At 34.0% G+C, this 20611-nt stretch overlaps 3 protein-coding genes across 3 annotated transcripts; 2 read left to right on the top strand and 1 right to left on the bottom strand.

Moving 5' to 3' along the window:
• The first annotated feature begins 3536 nt into the window (after positions 1 to 3536).
• LOC144559615 (protein NEN1-like) lies at positions 3537 to 7288 on the top strand. Its single transcript, XM_078308680.1, has 6 exons — positions 3537 to 4050; positions 4367 to 4524; positions 4946 to 4992; positions 5075 to 5138; positions 5912 to 6462; positions 6818 to 7288. The coding sequence occupies exons 1-6, from the start codon at positions 3747 to 3749 to the stop codon at positions 7050 to 7052; spliced, it is 1359 nt and encodes a 452-aa protein (XP_078164806.1). The 5' UTR covers positions 3537 to 3746; the 3' UTR covers positions 7053 to 7288.
• Positions 7289 to 10628: 3340 nt separating this feature from the next.
• Positions 10629 to 12351, top strand: LOC144559159 (uncharacterized). The gene is made up of 5 exons (XM_078308138.1): positions 10629 to 11025; positions 11284 to 11370; positions 11515 to 11664; positions 11774 to 11971; positions 12070 to 12351. Exons 1-5 carry the CDS (start codon positions 10795 to 10797, stop codon positions 12226 to 12228), a joined length of 825 nt encoding a protein of 274 aa, XP_078164264.1. The 5' UTR covers positions 10629 to 10794; the 3' UTR covers positions 12229 to 12351.
• Positions 12352 to 13064: 713 nt separating this feature from the next.
• LOC144559563 (plant/protein) lies at positions 13065 to 14929 on the bottom strand. The gene is made up of 5 exons (XM_078308625.1): positions 14461 to 14929; positions 14245 to 14344; positions 14025 to 14157; positions 13465 to 13560; positions 13065 to 13353 (listed from the first exon to the last, which is right to left on the bottom strand). Exons 1-5 carry the CDS (start codon positions 14828 to 14830, stop codon positions 13231 to 13233), a joined length of 822 nt encoding a protein of 273 aa, XP_078164751.1. The 5' UTR covers positions 14831 to 14929; the 3' UTR covers positions 13065 to 13230.
• Between the last annotated feature and the right edge of the window lie 5682 nt (positions 14930 to 20611).

Raw genomic sequence — 20611 nt, 5'->3', positions numbered from 1 at the left:
CTCTAGTAAGTTTTTTTGTTTTTACCTAAAATCTTAAATATCTCACTATGTCAAAATCTATTTTGCTCATTCTGTGAACTCCAGATCATTTATATTTTTATTTCTCTACCTTTATGTTCCTTCTAATTTTTTCTGTCTAATAATTGTGACTTCCTCTATTATAAATCTCCCACTAATTCACAATCCCTCTCTCTCCTTCCTCTGAAGATGTGCACTATTTAATTAGAGGAAGATGTGCACTGTTAAATTAGAGAAATAGAAAGGGAGAGAGTGAAACAGCCGAGATTTTTATTTTTACCCAAAAAATAAATTATTTTATTATAAATAACCAAAATCACGACAACATTTTATTTCTATCCAAACCGTAAATAATATTTACGATTCGAAGTCACAATTCAAACCGTAAATAATATTTTAAGTCTGATTGCATTTTTTTTTCCTATTCTCTTTCTCTCTGCAAATTTGTGGGCCCATTATGAGTTTCTTTCCTCTCCTCCAATCACGTGGAACTCTCTTAATAGGTGATATATGAAGGCACGGATCGAGGTCTAGATGTGTTTCTTGTGCTTAATCTTATCCGTTGATCTAGCTTGGATGAATGGCTGGATGGTCTTAGTGAAAGGTAAATTTTCAGAATCTTTACTAGCCTACACGCTGTACTGCTTAATAAATGTCATGATTTTTGTTCTCTGATCTCGGTGTATTTAAAATATTATATTAGAACCGTAAATAATATTTACGGTTTGAATTGTGACTTCGAACCGTAAATATTATTTACGGTTCGAATTAAGAATTCAAACTGTAAATATTATTTACGGTTCGAATTAAGAATTCAAACTGTAAATATTATTTACGGTTTGGGTAGAAATAAAATTTTGTCGTGATTTTGGTTATTTATAATAAAATAATTTATTTTTTGGTTAAAAATAAAAATCTCGGGTGAAACAGTGTGAGAGAACCACTCTTCTAGTTACGGTACTAGTAGGTGATCAAGTTGAAATTAAGAGAGTATCATCAAAACACAATAGACCAGGAGACGGGAAATTGAAGATGTCTATTATCTCTATTTTTTCTAACAGATGGAATGGAATTCTTTATTCTGAGAATTATCTTGCACAAGAACATCAAAATAAGGTCCATCTGTATCAGTGCTCCAAGTTTTCAGCCCAAAATTTATCCTAATTCATAATTCATCAATCATGCTCTATATTGGGCTTCGAACAAGCGCGGCCCATAATCAGAACTTATTTAAGGGTTTCTTTGCGCGACCTTTTCTTCTTTGGAGCCCTCAGTCGGCGCCGTCCATTCCAAAAGGATAAAGTTCATTAGGGGGTAAATTGTTCATAATTGATGAGTCGTTCATAATTTCTTCATTAAAAAATTGTTTAAATTTACTTATTTATTAACTTGCTTAAACTCGCTCATTAACAACTCGTTCATTTACTTAATGAGCGAGTATGAGCACGGTCCAACTCGCTTATTAAGGATTTGTCACATCTAATTCCTGCAACATTCAATCCTGTGTAATCCTGTGTAACATCAACATTACCTCATTAAATACTGCGTAATATTCATAGTTTCACACATTCATTTTTTTTGTATATCGGTATTAAATCCTGTGTAATATTACTTAATGAGTGAGTTGTTAATTTTTGGTGGATTTTTACAATTTGTTAAATTTTGGTACTCATAAGTCATAACTCGTGAGCCGCTCATAACTTGCTCATTAAAAACTCGTCCATTTGTCAACTCGTTTAAACTCACCCATTTAATAAATGAGCAAGCATGAGCATACTCTAACTTGCTCATGCTCACTCATTAATCACCCCTAAAGTACATACAACCAAATATTGACAGAGGTAGTTTAATTTCGTACAACGCATACATTCTGTGGAATTGTATCGTACTATAGAGGATTACACTCACTTTACGGTTTAAGATTAAATCTCAAGCGGCTTGGAATCTTGGTTACAATGGGGGCAGTTAGTGTGGAAAAAACGTGCCGTGCCGTAACTAATACGCCGTGACTTTGATCTCGTGCCGTGTCGTGTCGTGATCAAGTGAACAGTGATCTGTGTCGTGATCAAAATATCAAGGGGTAGTCACGGCAAGCGAGTCATGCATGCCGTGTCCAAACGTAACCAGTCACGTTTCTCACGTTTAACTATTTTTCATAATTTAAGTTAGTTTATTTATGATTCACCATTTGATTAAAACATAACGATCTTAATTATACGTGACTCACGTGATTACGTGCTGTGCCGTGACTAAAATATCAAGGGGTGATCACGGCACGCGACACGCAAGTCACATCATGGAACAGTAACATGTGCCGTTCCGTGACGGAGCCAATTCTTCCGTGCCATTTTTCCCACCCTAGGGTAGGGGTGTCAATGGGTACGGTACGGGTCGGGTGGAGACATTTTCATACCCATACCCATTAAAATTGACCTTACCCATACCCTACCCATACCCATTAAAAATTGATCTTACCCTACCCTACCCTTACCCGTTAATATTATCGGGTAACAAAACGGTAGCGGGTGAATAACGAATAATACTAGTATAATAATTAGTTTTATTATATTTTACAAATTAAACATCAAAAACTCATTCATTTTAACAACTAAATTAATTTTTATAAAGAATAAAAATTAAAAAATACGAATATACATTTAAGTGGGTTGGAAATTGAATTAAATATACATTTAAGTAGGTTGGAAATTGAATTGAATATATATATGGATTTTATAATTACTCTTTAGGGTAACAGGTACGAAATAGTCATTACCCATACTCTTATCCATTTATTTAACGAAAAAAAATTCTTATCCATACTCATACCCAATAAGCTAATGAAAAAAAAATCTTACCCATACCCGCCTTATCGAATACGATACGGGTCGGATAAACGGCTAAAAAGGTACCATTGACACCCCTACCCTAGGGGCAGTATTATTGGATTTTGAAATTCGTGCGAGTTAAAAAGAACGGTCCGATCTAATAATTGTCGTTCGTTTTAACTCGGTGCCAAGCCGCCGACTGGAATTCATATCCTCTGAGATATCTCAAACTTTGCGTGAATTTATGAAAGATCCCAACCGTTTAAATACGTTATGCATGAATCTCAAAGCACATATAATACTGACCCCTACATCACTCCCGAATAGGCACCGGACACGTCGGTCACGCAAAAGTTGAGATATCTCAGAGGATAGGCACTCCGCCGACTAAGGGCTCCAAAGAAAGGAGTTCACATCCTCTCCAACTGATAAGGGAATCTTTTACAATTATTAGATCTGGACCGTTATTTTTAACTCTACACGAATCTCAAAGCCCAATAATAGTGCTCCCATTGTAGTCCGAATTTCAAACCGGTTGAGATTTAATCTCAAACCAAACCGTAAAGTGAGGGTAATCCTATGCGAATCCTTGGCCATGGGTATTTTCACTTTTTCAGTCGAGCAAGATAAGAAACTTTAAAGAGAAGCGAACGATTAATTTTGACGAGATATAATCTCTATTTATTTATAAATCATCCGTCACTACTCACCCGGTCAAATTTGAAGCCTTGTTCCCACGAAACCTCACCTCCTTCCTTCCCCTACGAAACCCCCGACCGCATTACCTCTCTCGGACGCCAAGCAATTCCAAATCCAAACCCCAATCCAATTCAAGCGCTGGTCATCTCAACCTCATTTCTTATATTTCAAGTCCGAATCCAGCGGAAACAGGGAAGGAGAGAGATGGATACCGCCAGTCCTGCCAGGTGGGTCCCACGTCCAGAGGGCCCTGAGATTGCTTTCTTCGACACCGAAACTACCGTGCCTTCGCGCAAAGGAGAGAGCTATTCCCTGCTGGAATTCGGTGCTATTCTCGTTTGCCCTAAGAGGCTTGTGGAGGTGTTTAGTTACTCCACTCTGATCAAGCCGGCCGATTTGGATGCCATCTCTGTCACCTCGGTGAGGTGTAATGGCATCTCTCGCGAGTCGGTTGGGTCTGCACCGACTTTTGCTGACGTGGCTGACACAGTCTATGCCATTCTTCATGGTGAGTTCTTTTTTTTTTCTTCTTTTCTTTTTACTTTTATTATACTTTTTGTCTTTATATCTTTACGTATTGCATATAGTAGTTGTTATCATGGTGTTGTTTATGAGTTATGACCTTGGAGGATTCAGAATTATCAGTTTCTTTAGTCAATTTTTTCTTCATTTAAAGCACAAAAATCTGGCTTCTACGTTACTTAATGAAATTTAATTTTGAATTGCTTGACAAACTAGAAAACAATAATGAAATTGAATAACTTGGGGTCTAGCTAAACATTTTACATTTTGACAAAGTATTGTATGATGATGTGTATATGCAGGGAGAGTATGGGCAGGGCATAACATAGTGAGATTTGATTGCCCAAGAATAAAGGAGGCCTATGCTGAGATTGGTCGGCCGGCGCCAGAACCAAAGGGTTTGATAGACACCTTACCGCTACTCACTCAGAGGTTTGGTCGGAGAGCTGGTAATATGAAGGTACTTGACGTTTTCTCTTGAGGTTCTATTTTTTTTCAGAAGAAAAACTTGAACTGTTACCCCTTGCTATCATAAACTTTTCAGAATTTTGAAATATTGAGTGAGAAAAATCAATTTCAAAACTTTATATTTTGGTTTTTAAGGGCTGTTTCCCTGTATTTGTTAAGTTGCATATTTTTTCAGAATGAAAATTTTGGTAGTGCTTAAATAGAACTTGAGGGCTTAATATTTATATTTGCAAGGAGGTTTATATTTTTCCTTTCATTTTTTCGAATGATGGAAAAGGATGGCGCTTTCTGTAATTTGTTTTTGTACAGTATTTTTGTACATTTTCCTTTCCCAATACTAGTTTTCTTGTAGAAAATGTATTGAAGATAATTATCGGTATAACATTGTTGAACCTCAATGTTGCTATTTGCAGATGGCTAGCTTGGCATGTTATTTTGGTCTTGGACGGCAATCACACAGGTTGAAGAGGCATTTTTACTATTATTTTCTCTTCTTCTATATTTTTATTTCGTGTTTTTAACCCTCAATAAATTATTAATAGGAGCTTGGATGATGTGAGGATGAATCTTGAAGTTGTGAAGTATTGTGCTACTGTGCTTTTCCTTGTAAGTACTTTCCTCTATTTTTACCCAATGTGTCATATCAGGGAGCGAATTTCTTGGATACCCCCTCAAACCTCAAAGTATAATGGATAGCTAGGGGTGCAAACGGGTCGGATATTACCCGTCCGAATCCAGATTTTTTTTTATGCGGATTCGGATAATTATCCGGATCCGGATATTTTAATTTTTCGGATATCCGGATATATTAAGACTTGAGAGAATTTTTTGTTGTCTATTTATCTTTTATATTAGAATATCTTTAAAGAGAATCTTGTGTGTTGGTATTTTTAATTAAAGTTATATTTATGTTGGTGAATTTTAGTTAATTAGATATATATTTTGTAATGGTGTAATAAGTTAATTAAATATATATTTTGAATTAGAAATCCGAATTATATCCGTATCTGTATTCGTATCCGAAAATATCCGATCCGTATCCGTATCCGATTACTATCCGATCCGTATCCGAAAAAAAATACAGATACGGATATGGGTTGAGCACTATCCGATCCGTTTGCACCCCTATGGATAGCACTACAAAATAAGAGAACTCGTATGCTCCTGTGCGGAACATGGAAAATATCATGCATAAATTAACATTTTTGACTTAATAGTAAATCATTTTCTTTCAGTTAGTTTTGTACATTTGGTTTCTTCGAATAAATTAGAAAAGCAAGGGTGTCAAGTGGTTCCCAGTGTTTTTAGGGATATATATGGACTTTTCAGGTTTTGAAGGGCACAAATGAGAAAATATCTAACACAAGTTTGTTTTTCAGGAAGCAAGCTTGCCGGATGTGCTATCTGCTGCTACACCAATAGATGAACTTCCTATAACTAGAATCGATACAGACATAACTACATCATCTAATGAAACCTCTGTTCTAGTAGCACATATAGAAGAAATGAAACTTGACAGCTCAAATGCTGGTACAACCCCATCCCCATCTTACACTACTGTACCAATTACTGAAGGCTCAAGTGGTTTCTCAGGCTACCTAGAACCTGAAGAAGTTATGACCCAACATATTACAGTTTCATCCCTTCCTTTCGGTCAATTTGCAAAAACGGCTGTGTACCACAAAGATGTACCGCTACATTTGTGTTGTGCCAATCTCAATGTATGTTTTGGTGTTAGCACAAAATTTCTGGATAATGCTGGACGACCGAAGCTTAATATAGTGGTTGAAATACCAGAAAATTTGTGTAAAGTACTAGACAAATGTGATGAAGTGGCACATAAGATGTCTCAGGAGGCGGGAAGCATTTCTCAGTGGAGACCTCTGGTGAAGAAAGATGGTTATGTTAATCTGCCGACTGTTCGTCTACAGTACGTTTTCATATGAACCATTTTAATATTTTTTGGAATTAGTTATTCTGACAATGCAGCACTGTAAATTCTTATGTTACCAGCAACAAAATTAAAATTATGGAATTAAGGCTATTTGAACTGTAGACTCTGGGAAAACACAATTGAACAAAAATATTCTGTAGTAGATAGATGGTACAGTAGTGAATGCCAGTTGACCACATTTGTTTTATTAATCTTTATTTGTGCTTGAATGTGCTGCGAGCATCATCTAATATATTCAGACAAGAAAATTATATCTTTTACATAATCGGGATGGTGAGGAAGGAAGATATCAAAGTCCCTTATTCTGACATTTCTGACCTTCCTTCTGTAGCATACCCACTGTGGCGAATGGAGACCATGCCATCTATTCGACAGAGATGTATCAGAGAGAGTCATCTGGAAATATCCAGAAGCTCGTTTTCACCAAGGTTGATGCATCAGAACTGGATACTCTCTTCGTACCTGGTAATATGCTAGATGCATTCTTCGACTTAGATGTATATGATTATCAACAAAATGCTGGAATTCGATTGGTGGCCAAGAGGCTAGTTTTGCATTCCAAATAACTACTGGTGAATCATCTTGGAATCTAAAAGTGCTAACACATGGCATTGATGTAGCATATGTAAATTAAACATTGATTTAGGTTTTATTTAATTTAACTTAGGATTGATTCTCTCGTGTGAATGTTAAAAGACTAATAATAGAAGATACACTGTTAATTAGTTTTCTCTGCTCTTTCAATGTAAATAAATTTATTACCCAATTTAGTAGTCAAATTTGTTAGATAGTTCTTATATAAGTTCTTTTTCAGACATTAAATTTAGTAGCAGTAGTTCAGTGTACACTTATATTTGCTTTTCACATGATAGTGTAGTGCAGAAAATTAACGTCAATAATATATCTAGAGAGCTGGTTGTAAAAATTGAACTATGAAAATATCAAAATGTCCTGAAAGCTATAAGCAATTTAAACATGTCAAAAGAAAACAAAAGAAAACAAAAGAAAAACTGCCTCCCCTAATTTAGGTTTTAATGAAAGCTTATAAATCAGGACTCACAATGTAAATGTCAAAATATCGGGAAAGCTATAAGCAATTTACAATTTTTAACATGTCCAAATTAAGAAAACAAAAGAGAGACTGACTGTCTCCCCTATTTTATGTGTGGCCATGGTAATTAACTAATTATTCAAAAAAAACATGATTCCAAGAAGCCAAGCTAGCACGATTTGTTTTACATTTTTATTCGTTGGAATTAAAGTATCCCTCTTAGTTAGATGTGCTTTTATATTGTATTTTCTTTTCAATGGAAATTGCTTACGGCCTTGATGTCAAAAGAAGAAAAAAACAGAGAATAAGCTGCATTATATTCTACAATATATATTTGTTTCATCATACGAAGCGCCAGATTGGTACGAGGTACAGTTTTATGGTGCATTTGGCTAGAAAGTAACAAGCTTTGTTTTCAAAATTGTTCAATAGGAACAAAAGTTATATCCATGGCCTCCTTTTGGTGTCATACTTTGGGTAATAATTATTTTCTTAAATTATCTTTACTCATGCCTTTTTTTTTTGAAGGTCAAGGGCAAGGTGTCCTCCGACAATTTTGTATTAAATAAAATAGAGAGTAATATTTACAGGGTCACCTCAGCATATCAAATTTTCACTAATCTATCTATTTTGAATAAGCTGCAGTCAATAAAATACAAAATCCTCGCACAAAGTCTCTCTCTAAATCACCTCCTATAGATGGAGTGAGCAGCTTATAAAACAGCCTGCCTTTACTCATGCCTTTAGATACTATTAATTTGCAGAACCAGGAAATGATCCAGATAAGAGGAAGAGGTAGAGGTGGCTTCGGCTGAGCAAGTGCTAGAGGATGGGCTCCCCCATAGTTGGAGAGCCCAATCCTTATGTATGGCGTAAAACCCTGACTCCCCTTAGAATTACATACAAAGCTGCTGCTATTGGTTATAGTGCTATGCATATTTTTGTATCAGTTTGCTTTGTGTTCTTAGATTGTCAGTATGTTCTGGTTTTGTTTAAACCAGCATCTTTTGTTTTTTGTTTATGCAATTCGGCAAAGGCTGTTTTGGTAAAGTTTAGGGGCTGATTTGCTTAGTGTCAGGTATGTTTGGTTTGTTTAGATTGTCAGGTGCCATATCTTTTTCATGACTTTATTGTAAAAACTATACTGGTACAGTTCCAGAGATTTGGAGCTGTGTACCAGTTGACTCTGTGCGGTTTCAATGAAATCGGTGAGGAAAATAATTAAGCCTTTGTCTGCTAGATCCGATTTTTCCTATTTTTTTTTTTAATTAGGTGAGGATGTGACCTAGCTAACCCAAAATATAACTACAGAAAATTCAGTTGGATTTGGGCACTGATACATGATATCTGGAATTTACTGTAATCAACCTTTCTTAACTCTAGAATCAGATTTAACAGATAAAACTTAACATATGCAAGCGCATGCAAAATTACACATAAATATAGAATCCCTTTGAGACAATATAGATGTTCATTTATGCTTGCATATACACATAAAGACACGTACAATATAGAATCCCTTGACAATAATTAAGTTAGCATTTTAACATTTTTGTAAATAATCAAAACAAAATTTTATGTACATCCAGTTATACAAAAAGAAAATTCATTTATTGTCAAATTCTGAGAAATCTAACTAGGTACTATTGTCAAATTTTGTTCACTAAAATTAAAATTAAGGAAAACTCGTAATTTTTTATGCGCTCATATATGTCAACAAATACGCACGTGAAGAATGATGATTGCAACACGGCCGACAAATTCAAAATTTGCTAAAATGGTTTATCGATGGTTAAATTAGCAATCAAATATGTTTCCAGGGTAGTCCAATTTTTCAAACATATTTATCAGCTAGTCAAATATAATGATAAATATGAAAGGAAAAAAAATAAAGAAGAAAGATAACAACAAAATAAAATACACGTGGCACTCTAATGCTTTCGTACACGCAGAAACTTCTCATTTTCTGATACGGAAGCGTCTACGCAACTTTAGAAGGTCAATTGTTCAATTGATTCACCCGACCCGATTAGTCTCTTAAAATTTATGTTTTTAATTATGCATAATTTTGGGATGAATATATTGATACTGTCGTTATCAGAAGGCTTTTGTCTTTTTGTGTGTATTTTAATAATTTTTTTTTTTAAATCGAAGATGGAAGTGTATAATTAGCCTACTAGTTTTCTTTAATTATTCATAAAAACTTTTTATCTGAATTTTTCATCCATAAAATGCTGTATTTTGCCACTAGGTTAAGAGCTAATTCTTATATACATTTTAATATTTAAAATCCAAAATATTAAATTTAAACTGTTGATTTTTTTATGGATCGTCATTTAAATATTTATAAATTTTAAGTACACTTTCTACTATACTAAGATATTTCCCAAAAGTAAATGAATCTAGTTTATTATGATAAATTTATTTTAATACATCTATTTGGACTTTTTGTTTAGTATAAAATGAACTCAAGTTATAATGTGTGTGCGCGCGCACACACTAGATACATTTCTTGTTATAAAAAAAACAAGATCTTAGTTCGATTTGAATTAGACTTTTACGTTCTATACTGTAAGACATAAAAGTCCGTGATATATTTTATATGGAAGCCCCCTTTTCCAGAGGCGGAGGGAGTAAGGGTCAATGAGGGTCAATTGACCTCCATTTTTTTTCAAAAACTTTGTATTTATACACAGTTTTCTATATAATTTATAGTAAATTGCTACAATTACGGTAAACTGACCCCCATTCGCATCATAAATTTTTTATATGATTGACCCCCATAGTTAGAAAGTCTAGCTCCGCCCTTGCCCTTTTCCAAACTAAAACAGTAGTGAAATAATTCTAAAATTCAGGTGTTGTATTCATTACACTCGCTCAAACAAAACCCAAGCTAGTAACCGGTTAAGATACTAAAATAGAGATGTAGTAACCGGTTAAGATATACTAAAATAGATGATAATTAAGCGACATCTCACTATTTCTGATTTCATATTGCATCCATTTACCAACCTCGTTGATTAGCTCGAAATTAATATCTTATGAGGAGGGAATAAGAATCTGTATATATATAGCGTCATGCAAGGAAAAGCTTCATTTCAAGACAGGGACGCACATGCACCGACACCGTTAATTGCACACGCAAGATATGCACGGAGATCAAAGAAACAATAAAATGACAAGGAAGAAGAAAAAACGAAGAACAAATTATAACTGCACAAGAGAGAGAGAGAGAGAGAGAGAGAGAGAAAAGAGAGATGTCTCTTGTTGCAAAGATAGCTCCTCTGTGTATGCATCATGAAAAAACGACTACAAAAAAATGGCAAAAGAGAGGGAAGCATCGGGTTTTTGCCATGGAAAGATCAAATTTTGCAAATTTACCAAACTCCCGCGGTGCTAATTCCACCTTCTCTTCTTCGACAAAAGGGAACACTGTCAATTATTCTTCGATAATTTCCAGCAATATTCCTCTGTATGAATCTGCTGAGGTAAACTAAATTTCTCGCTTCTTTTATGGCTATTTGGTCGCAAGAAAGAAAATTTCCAAAACCACTCCTTTTTAGTTCATTGCTATAGTACTTTCTATAAGCTTAAGGTTTAGGTTTATGATTGATATGTCCGTTCTGTTGACATCATAACATGCGCTGGTGGCTCCTCACGAATTTCCTTTTTCTGCACACTTGTCATAATAGCTTTTGTTTTTTTTTATTGGGCTAATTATTTAAAAAAATGTCTAATATATATAGGTTTCCTTTGATGAATACCTTCAAGACCGGCCAAGGGTACTCAGAGCTGTCTTCCCTTCTCATCAGCAAAGCAACAGACTAAATGAAGTGAGACAACATAATTTTCTTCTTCCGTTTCTTTTCTTTCGAATGAAAGAAGAAAAAAAAAAGATTTATATATACTATAGATATACTATATTGATATAGTTATTCGAAGATATACTAGATTGATATAGACACTATGAATTGTAGGAAGAATGGAAAATTCAGATGGTACCAATACAATTTCTCTTCGTATCAGCATGCATGGTGGTCGTGATGCGCTTGAGATGCAAAACTCATGGCAAAGAATACCCATCCACCGTACCAGTTGAGGCCACGAGTGTTTTAGAATTGCAAACAGTAAGTATCACATACATTCAAAATGGAAGCAAAACACATATCACTATCAGTCAAGATTGTACTTTTCACCATAACATCTTGAAAAAATGATCAAATTGGATTGATGCAGACTAAATGGGAGCTGAAAGGCTTGAGTAGCTCGTCTATGGCAGCCCAATTTGCTCTGTGTGTGAAAGGTACACTTTACCCTGAGAGGAAAGGAAAACAGAGTCAACTAAAGGGACACTTAGAGATGGGTATCAGCTTGGTACGGCAACCATTGCTCGGTTTAATTCCTGATAGTGTGCTTGAAGGCATGGCCGAGACAGTAAGGATCAATATCAACCGCCCCCCCCCCTTCTTTTATTAGAATCACTTTTATAAGGAACTTATTTTTTCCTCTTGTATTTTTGTTATGGATGACAGATTTTGAGAAGCATGGCAGAGGAGATGAAACATAGCATGGATGTCAGCTTGCCAAAAGATTTTAACAATTTCCGAAGAGAAAGGCTTACTATGCTCCGACAATCATCTCCGCATAATAGTGGTTCTAGGTCAACTAGAAAGATAAAAAGAGATTTCTGAAGTTGTACAGATTCATTTGTTATCGTTCAATTGTTTTTCTCCTCTGATTTCTTTTGGTTTAATTCAGGTTTTGTGATGTATCAAGGTCTATTTTGAGAATTGTACATCATATTCTTGATCAAACACCTTGGTATAGTAATGGTACTACCTGCCGGTTCTAGATCCTGTACCAGTCAAATTGGCATACTAGTAGGGAAACGGTCGGATAGGGATCTTACTGTATTCGTATCCATTATAATTTTTCGGATATGGATACAGATAGTCTCGGATACGGATGCGGATTGGATATTAAACGTTACGGATATTTTTCATACTTAGTTTGTTGGTTACAAATCATCTATTATATTATTAAAATATTAGTCACTAATTATGTCATAGTATTATATTATTTATCAAAATATATATATCTATATGCAATTTAATAAATTATTGGTACAATATGCAGTATAATAAATCAATTTAAGAACATATAACACATTTGTTATGATTTAAAAATGTAAACGGTAGGATACGGATAGTTAAATGTCTAACCGTATCCTTATCCGTTATAATTTTTCAGATACGGATACGGATAGTCTTGGATACGGATATGGATACGAATACAGATAGTCTCAGATACAGATATGGATCGGATAGTTTAATTAATTTTCCGAATTTGAATCCGGATAAAATCAGATAATATCCGATCTGTTTACACCCCTACATATGAGATGAAGCGGATATCTTTCACATAATACTGAACGAACCTTTTTTTATCAATGCAATTGTTGGCATTTTCCGCCAACCATAAAAAAAAAATAAAAAAATACTGAACGAACTTTGAAACATCCACATAATTTTCATATAGAACAAATTATCGCAAAATCTTTCAAATATTTTGGCAAAATGCCAACTTTTACCCAGACAGATATGCACAGTTTCACTGTCTCCCTTCTACTGTAACATCTGTAGTTTAACTATATATACAGTTGCTAACTATACAACATATGAAAAGCAGCATAACTAATCTTCGAGTGACCTCTTTCTAGCCCTCAAGTTCCTCTCCAGGCTTTTCGGCAATGGAGGCGTTCTCCCTCTACGAAACAGAACAGCAAGCGCCTTCATCTTGTGACAGATGTCAAAAACCTATAAAATTGTTGGAGAAGTTGAAGTTTTAAATGCAAGTATAAAAATATAAAATTTTACAAAATAAATAAGTACATTATATGAAAGGCAATAATGTAATTGAGTACTGACAGATGATGCCTCGAGCTCAGCAATTCCTTCACATCCCTGACCACCCCCTTGAAGAATATCACAGTACTTTACTGCATCATTTTCATCTTCAAAAACCTATGATGAAAGATTTTCATAAAAAAATGAGCTTACATGAGCAGAAACACATTTTGTAGAAAGTTATATTAGTACATCATGTATTCTAAATTTTTTCAAAAGGTAATTAAATCCATGACTGTTTGCTGTGACGAAAGTCTTCCATCTATGCACAATTAGTTTGGTTCGGCTCCACTCTAATGTAGGTATGTGCATAATTGGAAATTCCCAAGATAAATCTGAGCTATCTGTTTTCACATCATATGGTTCAGATGGGAACTATGGCAACTAACTGTGCCTTTTTTAGATCAGACTGTGTGGTTTGGACAGCTGTCCAATCAGGCAAACCTGAATCTTCTGATCTAATATATAAACAAACAATTGAGATCTGCACTGCTTGTACACATCGACTAGGTACCAATATCCTGGTAGATAAGGGTAAAAATAAATTAAAATCACACTACTTACAAGATTAAGAAACTTACAAGAACTCCATCCCTAATGTCTTCAACAAGCATGTTAAATCCAATGCCTGAATTTCTAGCCTTGGTACCAAATCCTGTTACCTTATTACTGCCCCCTTTTGAGAACAGCATTCCAAGTTCTCTTTCCACCTCACTGTATTTAAAAAATATGCAACTAGATATTTACCATAAGCTTTTGGATTTAATAAGATGTAATACATGAAATGAGACCCGCTCTGACCTGCGACTCCTCCTAGTTTTCATTGTCCACAGATGATTGTCCCTCTGAGTTAGCACATAAACGGGTTTAGCATCTTCCCTCCATGGATTCTTCTCTAATACTACAGAAGTAGAGGAAAAAGATCGCGTATTCTTTAGTTTTTGAATTGCAAACGCCAGTAATTCTTGAGTTTAGAAAGACATGAAAGAGAAAAAAAAGAGAGAGAGACGTAATTACCATCGTAGCTCAGAGAATCGATAGATTGAATTAGGTTCCGGCGGATATCATAGGCGCGAGAAGAAACGCGCCTGACAAACTCTTGCGAACCCCCAGGTATGCTCCCATCCATGCCCAGAGCTCTCTCCACCTCTTCCCCTTCTTCATTCTCCTCTCCTCTCTTGCCAGAGGATGAAGGCAAGCAATTAAGGCTCGTAGAAGAAACGGATCTGCTACCGCCGTGGCTTCTCAGATCGAGAAAAACAGGGGAGGAAAGCTTGGAAAGGAAGCGATGATTCGTACGGACAAAAGAGAGAAGAGAGGAGGGCTTGGTGGCGGAGGATCTCGCCGTGGGGAGGTTGATCGGAGCCGGAGAAGGTAGAGTGGCCATTCGATTTTCGTTTTTTCTTTTCCAGCTTTTTTGGAGAAGAGGTTTATGAAAGAAAAAAGATATTTTTTTATTTTTCTGTCCGTGAGGTAGTAGGGAAAAAAAAATGAGAAATTTAGATATATACCCATCACAACTTATTAAATTAGATATTTTTCCATCCAAATTTGAAATTTAGTTATTTCCCCACCTAAACTCACTTATTTTATTAATATACCCATTTCAGAATTTTTTCACTAAACAATGCATATTAATAGTGATTGAAAATTAAAATGACAATTTTAACCCCTTTTAAAATTGGGTACTCTCTCTCTCTCTCCTCACTGTATCTTATCTTCTGTGTCATCTCCTCTCCCCTCAAAATTTTTTTTATAGCTAAATCCTCCATCTCTCTCCCATCTCCTCTTCTCTCATCTGCTATTGGTTTCATTTTCGTTTAAAAGATAAGAGAATAGCCCAATAAATTACTTCACTACTTGAATTTTCCTCCATAGTGAGCAATTATTACTGCATACTGCAACTCTCAATTTTAGAATGACCACCAATTAGGCGAATTGGGAGATTGTTCCTCAACAATTGTACCATTTCATAATTTTGTGAATCCACAATTTGTGCAATGTTAAACAAAGAATCTCAGCTGACCAACACACCCTAATCACCAGCTTTAACTTTTTACAACTCCTTGAGTCAAACTTTTTATTCTAACCTTGGATCGATCAGATTATTGGTTTTACAAAGTCGCTACGACATGCTTCAAGACGTTTCCCTTTCTACTTCCAGCTCTTAAATAATTATTGTTTCATATTTCTCTTAGAGGCCATTGCCAGATCAAACCATTTAAACTCAGCAATCAAGTCAAAAGCAAGGTCTTAACAAGCCATCCAGTAGACCCACGCCATTGCCAGAAATAGCAATATGCGACACGTGCACTAAGTGAAATGCTATATCAGATGCTATTAAAGATATTCAACAAGGTAAGGTTTGTTGCTTACTTGTGGTCGATTGGGTGAGGAGATAGATGAGAGAACATAAACAAAATGGAGAAAGACGGAGGACTGAGCATACATAATTTTGAAAGGAGGTTAAAATTGTCATTTTAACTTTTAATCATCATTAATATGTATACTTTAGTGGAAAAAATCAAGGATGGATATATTAATAAATATGTTATGTTTAGATGGGAAAATAGCTAATTTTGAATTTTGAATGAGAAAATATCTAATTGATCAAGTTATGATGGATATATATCTAAATTTCTCAAAAAAAATTAAAGAAGTGGAGACGAGTTTGAGGTTTTATACTGACTTTTGATCCTCTGTGACGCAAAAATAGAGGATGATTACTGGAAGGTTGCTGACATGTGACATGTGTGGGGCCATGTTATCACATTATAATGTAACGGGACCCAGCGTTCAGACTGCCTACGACACTAGTTTTTCTCTGGTTCAATCAGTTTCTGAATTTAGATGGTCAAAGAAAACTGTTGACCTTGGAATGTGAATCTAGATACACCCAAACGGAATACGTAGAGTCGTACGGGCAAAGATACGCTGGGACCCACTGCGAAGAAACGGGCAAGTAGTAGTCTGATACGTCACTCGAAACGATTCTTTTTCAAAAAAAAAAAAACGTTTCTTTTCAAAAAAATTATTTTTGAGAAAGTAAAATTTTGTTTTCATTTTTTTCGGGAGCTAGTTGAATCAAGTTAAAAAAAACTTGATTAAATTGATTATTAAGTACTTTTTAGACGTTAAAAATTCACTAATAATACTTTGCTCGTAAATAACAATGAAGTAGTAACTAAACCGGTTAAAATTAAATGATATCATGATGTTAAATGTCGTTCAACAGTTTTTCAAAGTTTTGAGTTGAGATGATAAGATTCAGATGCATAAATTAAGTATTTATCGACCATACGCGCTCAAATTTCTAAAATTTTAAATGATAAGAACTCATGCTCTCAATAACATTTTTAAATGCAAGCATTAAAATTTTAAATATAATTTGGCTAACATTCCGAATAAAAAATATGAATATTAATACATTTATTATATAAATAAACGAGATCGACAACGAGATTTGCACGCAAAACTCCTCACGAACTGCGACATTACACAAAAGAAAATAAAAAAACAAGGGCAAATGAAGTACTAGCAAGATTTGGCTTCACTTAATTCTTCCTTCTAATAAATTCCATCTCATACTAGGGAGTAAATTTGTTGACAATACAATGAGCGAACTTGGAAATTGTGATAGGATTCAGAATAGAACATGATTCTATATTTATGTGAACAACAAACATCTTTTTACAAAAAATTTTTTCTGCAAAGAGTATGATAAGCAAGAGTGTGATAAGTATATTTTGAATTCTTTTTGGATCATTGGCAGTTTTAAAAAAAATGCTCGGGATGGAGCTTCCTTTTGTTGATGTTCAATTCTACAGAATATATCTGTATCAATTACAATCGAAGTAATATGCTTTTCAAGATTTTATATATATAAATACACACACACAAACATATTAGTAATTTAACTAAATTATTATAAGATCAAATTCTAAATTTTTTTTATTCAGAACGTAAGTAGCTTAATAATTAATTATATATTAAATTTATATAATATTAATTTTTACTAATTTTTAAACTTTTTTACAATATAATTACTAATTAGTTTCATTACTCGACAAAAAGTTGCTACAATTTACCAATTGCAAAAACTTAAGTAATATATATCCATGTCAGATTTAAAAAAAAATAGAATTCATTTTAGGTATTATAATATAACAAGCACCATTGAGTTGCCTTTTATAAAAAACAACTCCACTGAGATCAGTGAAGAAAGAAAAAACCAATACAATTTTTTTAGAATAAAATTTAAATTCTACCATCACTGATCTTCAGAATCGGTGAAGTTATTTTTTTTTTTGTAAAAAACAACTCATTTTATTAAAGGGATCAACTAAAAGTCCCTTAAACGCCCCCCTAACTAACTAATGTATAAAGTACGATGGGGACCACTAACTACCTAGGAAGACTACTAACTACTTGGGGGACCACTTATATTTAAAAAAAATTATAATTGACGCGTGCATGTATGAATACTTATACCCACAAGTATTACTATATAATATATTAAGCATTCATACCTAAGACATTAAGTATTAAAAAAAAATGGACATCCATTTTCTTCTCTCTAATCACACATCTATCTTTTACACGTTTTTATAAGTGGGTTTTTTTTTCGTTTAATCTTGTAAATATTTCTAATGATCTGTGATGAATTTTGCGAATCTAAAACTACGAATATCTTCTACGTAATTTTATCTTTCAAATGAGATCCATGATGAAGTACTTTCAGGTTCTTCGTCGTTCAAGTATTCATCTCTAATATGTCAAGTATTTTTCTCTAAAATGTCGAGTATTCATACTTACGAATTGTTGTCAGTGCTGTAATGACCATCTCAAGTATCAGTGTTGTAAATGTTCATTTTTAAAATATCAAGTATTCATACTTACGAATTGAAGTGTGAATTTTTATGTTGTAAAATATTTCTGAAAAATCCCTAAATGTGTTCTGTGCATTAACTACTTAGGGGGAGGGGGGGGGGGGGGGGGGGGGGGCACCACCGTACAATCACCAACACTTTTAGGTTTAGTAAAAATATGAATATATAAAATTTTAAGTATTCATACTTACACTTTGAAGTGTGAATTATTATAATGTAAAATAAATTAAATCAGTTAATCAATTTGATGCTTTAATTTATTGATAGATACTGAAGAAAGTATTCATACTTATAACTGAATTATGAATTGTTATGTTGTGAACTATCTTAATTTAACCTTTTTTTACAAATGACTTTGGTTGGTGCTTGATTGTATTAATATGTAATACGAAAAAGTGTTGACACTTGTGCATTGATGTGCGTATATTTACGTTGTATTAATATATAATACAAAATTTTATTGATACTTGAAAAACTTAGTATTAATACTTAAGCATAATATCTATCATATGAAATATTTATATCTAACTACTGAAGTATGAACTTTTAGATTGACAATATATTTAAATTATTAATATATGAAACGGTAAGTAACAATAGTTAAGACAACAAGTATTAATATATACTTGGTCTAACTTTAGTGTTACTGTGATGCATATGTACTTTTATCAATTTTTAAGACATAAAATATTTATATTTACTTGGTCAAATTTTGATGTTATTGTGATGCATATATTTTACCAATAGTTCAGACGGAAAATATTCATATCTACTTATTTATTTTATTATTTTTTTCATACATGCTTTAATTGAATTATTAATATCTAAAACACTTAGTATTAATATTTATCAAGTTCATAAAATTGAAAATAATATAAAGCCAGAGAACTATATCAACATGTAAAAATAAAAACTTACAAAATAATCCCTAATTGTACCAGAATCAATTTTTTTTGCTGGTACCAATTGGCAGCAAAATTTAGAATGCATAAAAATAGCAAAATGATTTGGCATAAAGAGAAAAACATTGGTATAATGCAGTTTTCATTCGGTACCAAATTAATGTGAATAAAGAAGAAAGGAATCAATTATATAGAAAATTGAAAACATTATAAGAAGTCGACAAGAAAGAAATTTTCGTTCTTTTTTTCTTATTATCTCCAATCAAATGTCTATACAAGCTGAATAAGAACAGACCACATAAGATTTGACCCTAAAACAAGTAAATAGTGAATAAAAACTTCTCTTGAGTTTCGGATCTGAGAAAAACTTTCCAACAATCTGAAGAATTTGATTCCCAGCCTTATCGGATCCCTCAAGGTGCATGAACTGGAGTTGTTCCACACCCGAGAAGTCTTCTTCCTTGCGATTGCCACTACCACGTCACCTAGCCGCTCTCCTCCATAAGGCAGTGCTCCGACGGAGCAAGGAGGGAACGGTCGTCGATGCTGTGGTCCGACGCTAGCACCACCAACGATAAATCGTTGCCCATACTCACCTTGAATGCCATCTCTCATTCCTCTACGCTTCTTGTCCAGGCTGGAAAGTTGGAAATTGATCCAGGTAGATTGGATCTGAGTTTTGTACTAAAATACCAATTAATCAAGTAATTAGTTGCAAAAAATTACAAGTAAGCTTTTTGCAAGACCATACAATTCTAAGTTGGAAATTGATCCAGGCCGTCGATGCAGAAATTGATTTTATTTAGTACAAATCAGCGTATGATCTTTCTAAGAAAATAACAGGTCATGTAAAGTTGTATAGGTTGTTACATGCATAGTGTTCATCAAATGAGCTTTTCTGCTTCCAAAAATGATATTTTTTTATTAATTAATTTTTCACTTCTGTCTTATTCAAGGATTAGGTCTGTGGTGAGGAACTTGCGTGAACTGGCAAAGCGGCTCTCTTCTTTACCTAAAAGCAGTGACAAAGAATACATCTGTATGTGTTGCACATAAGGTATTTGTGGAAATGCCTAAATGGGAAGAAATGTTCTGTATACATTTCAGAAATAAGTACAGGTTGAAGCTGACATTTTATTTAGTGTTTGTATAGCTAGTTTTGATTATCTAGTCTAAGTTTCTTCTTCATTTGGTTAGTGTTTGGAATTTTCTGTGTTACCAGTTCCATTCTTCGGTAGTGATCAATTCTCAGACAGAAAATGTGGGAGACACCCGTAAACAACCTTGTACAAACTACCATGATTAGCATGTATGATTGTGAATCAAAGAATTACGGTATAGCTAGAATACGGTACCAATTGGGATCATGCGGTACCA

This window comes from Carex rostrata, chromosome 9, assembly GCF_964058835.1.
Source record: "Carex rostrata chromosome 9, lpCarRost1.2, whole genome shotgun sequence".
Taxonomy (NCBI): domain Eukaryota; kingdom Viridiplantae; phylum Streptophyta; class Magnoliopsida; order Poales; family Cyperaceae; genus Carex; species Carex rostrata.
The sequence above is the reverse complement of the archived record's forward strand: the minus strand, read 5'-3'. Positions and strand labels throughout refer to the sequence as shown.

Bases quoted from the DNA above. Each gene is read 5' to 3' on its own strand.
- LOC144559615 (XM_078308680.1), top strand. From the start codon at position 3,747: ATGGATACCGCCAGTCCTGCCAGGTGGGTCCCACGTCCAGAGGGCCCT. The intron at 4,051-4,366 runs GTGAGTTCTTTT...GTGTATATGCAG, and splicing joins AGTCTATGCCATTCTTCATG to GGAGAGTATGGGCAGGGCAT. The intron at 5,139-5,911 runs GTAAGTACTTTC...TTTGTTTTTCAG, and splicing joins GTGCTACTGTGCTTTTCCTT to GAAGCAAGCTTGCCGGATGT.
- LOC144559159 (XM_078308138.1), top strand. From the start codon at position 10,795: ATGTCTCTTGTTGCAAAGATAGCTCCTCTGTGTATGCATCATGAAAAA. The intron at 11,026-11,283 runs GTAAACTAAATT...TAATATATATAG, and splicing joins CTCTGTATGAATCTGCTGAG to GTTTCCTTTGATGAATACCT. The intron at 11,972-12,069 runs GTAAGGATCAAT...TATGGATGACAG, and splicing joins TTGAAGGCATGGCCGAGACA to ATTTTGAGAAGCATGGCAGA.
- LOC144559563 (XM_078308625.1), bottom strand. From the start codon at position 14,830: ATGGCCACTCTACCTTCTCCGGCTCCGATCAACCTCCCCACGGCGAGA. The intron at 14,345-14,460 runs GTAATTACGTCT...CTACTTCTGTAG, and splicing joins CGATTCTCTGAGCTACGATG to TATTAGAGAAGAATCCATGG. The intron at 14,158-14,244 runs GTCAGAGCGGGT...TTTTAAATACAG, and splicing joins AAAACTAGGAGGAGTCGCAG to TGAGGTGGAAAGAGAACTTG.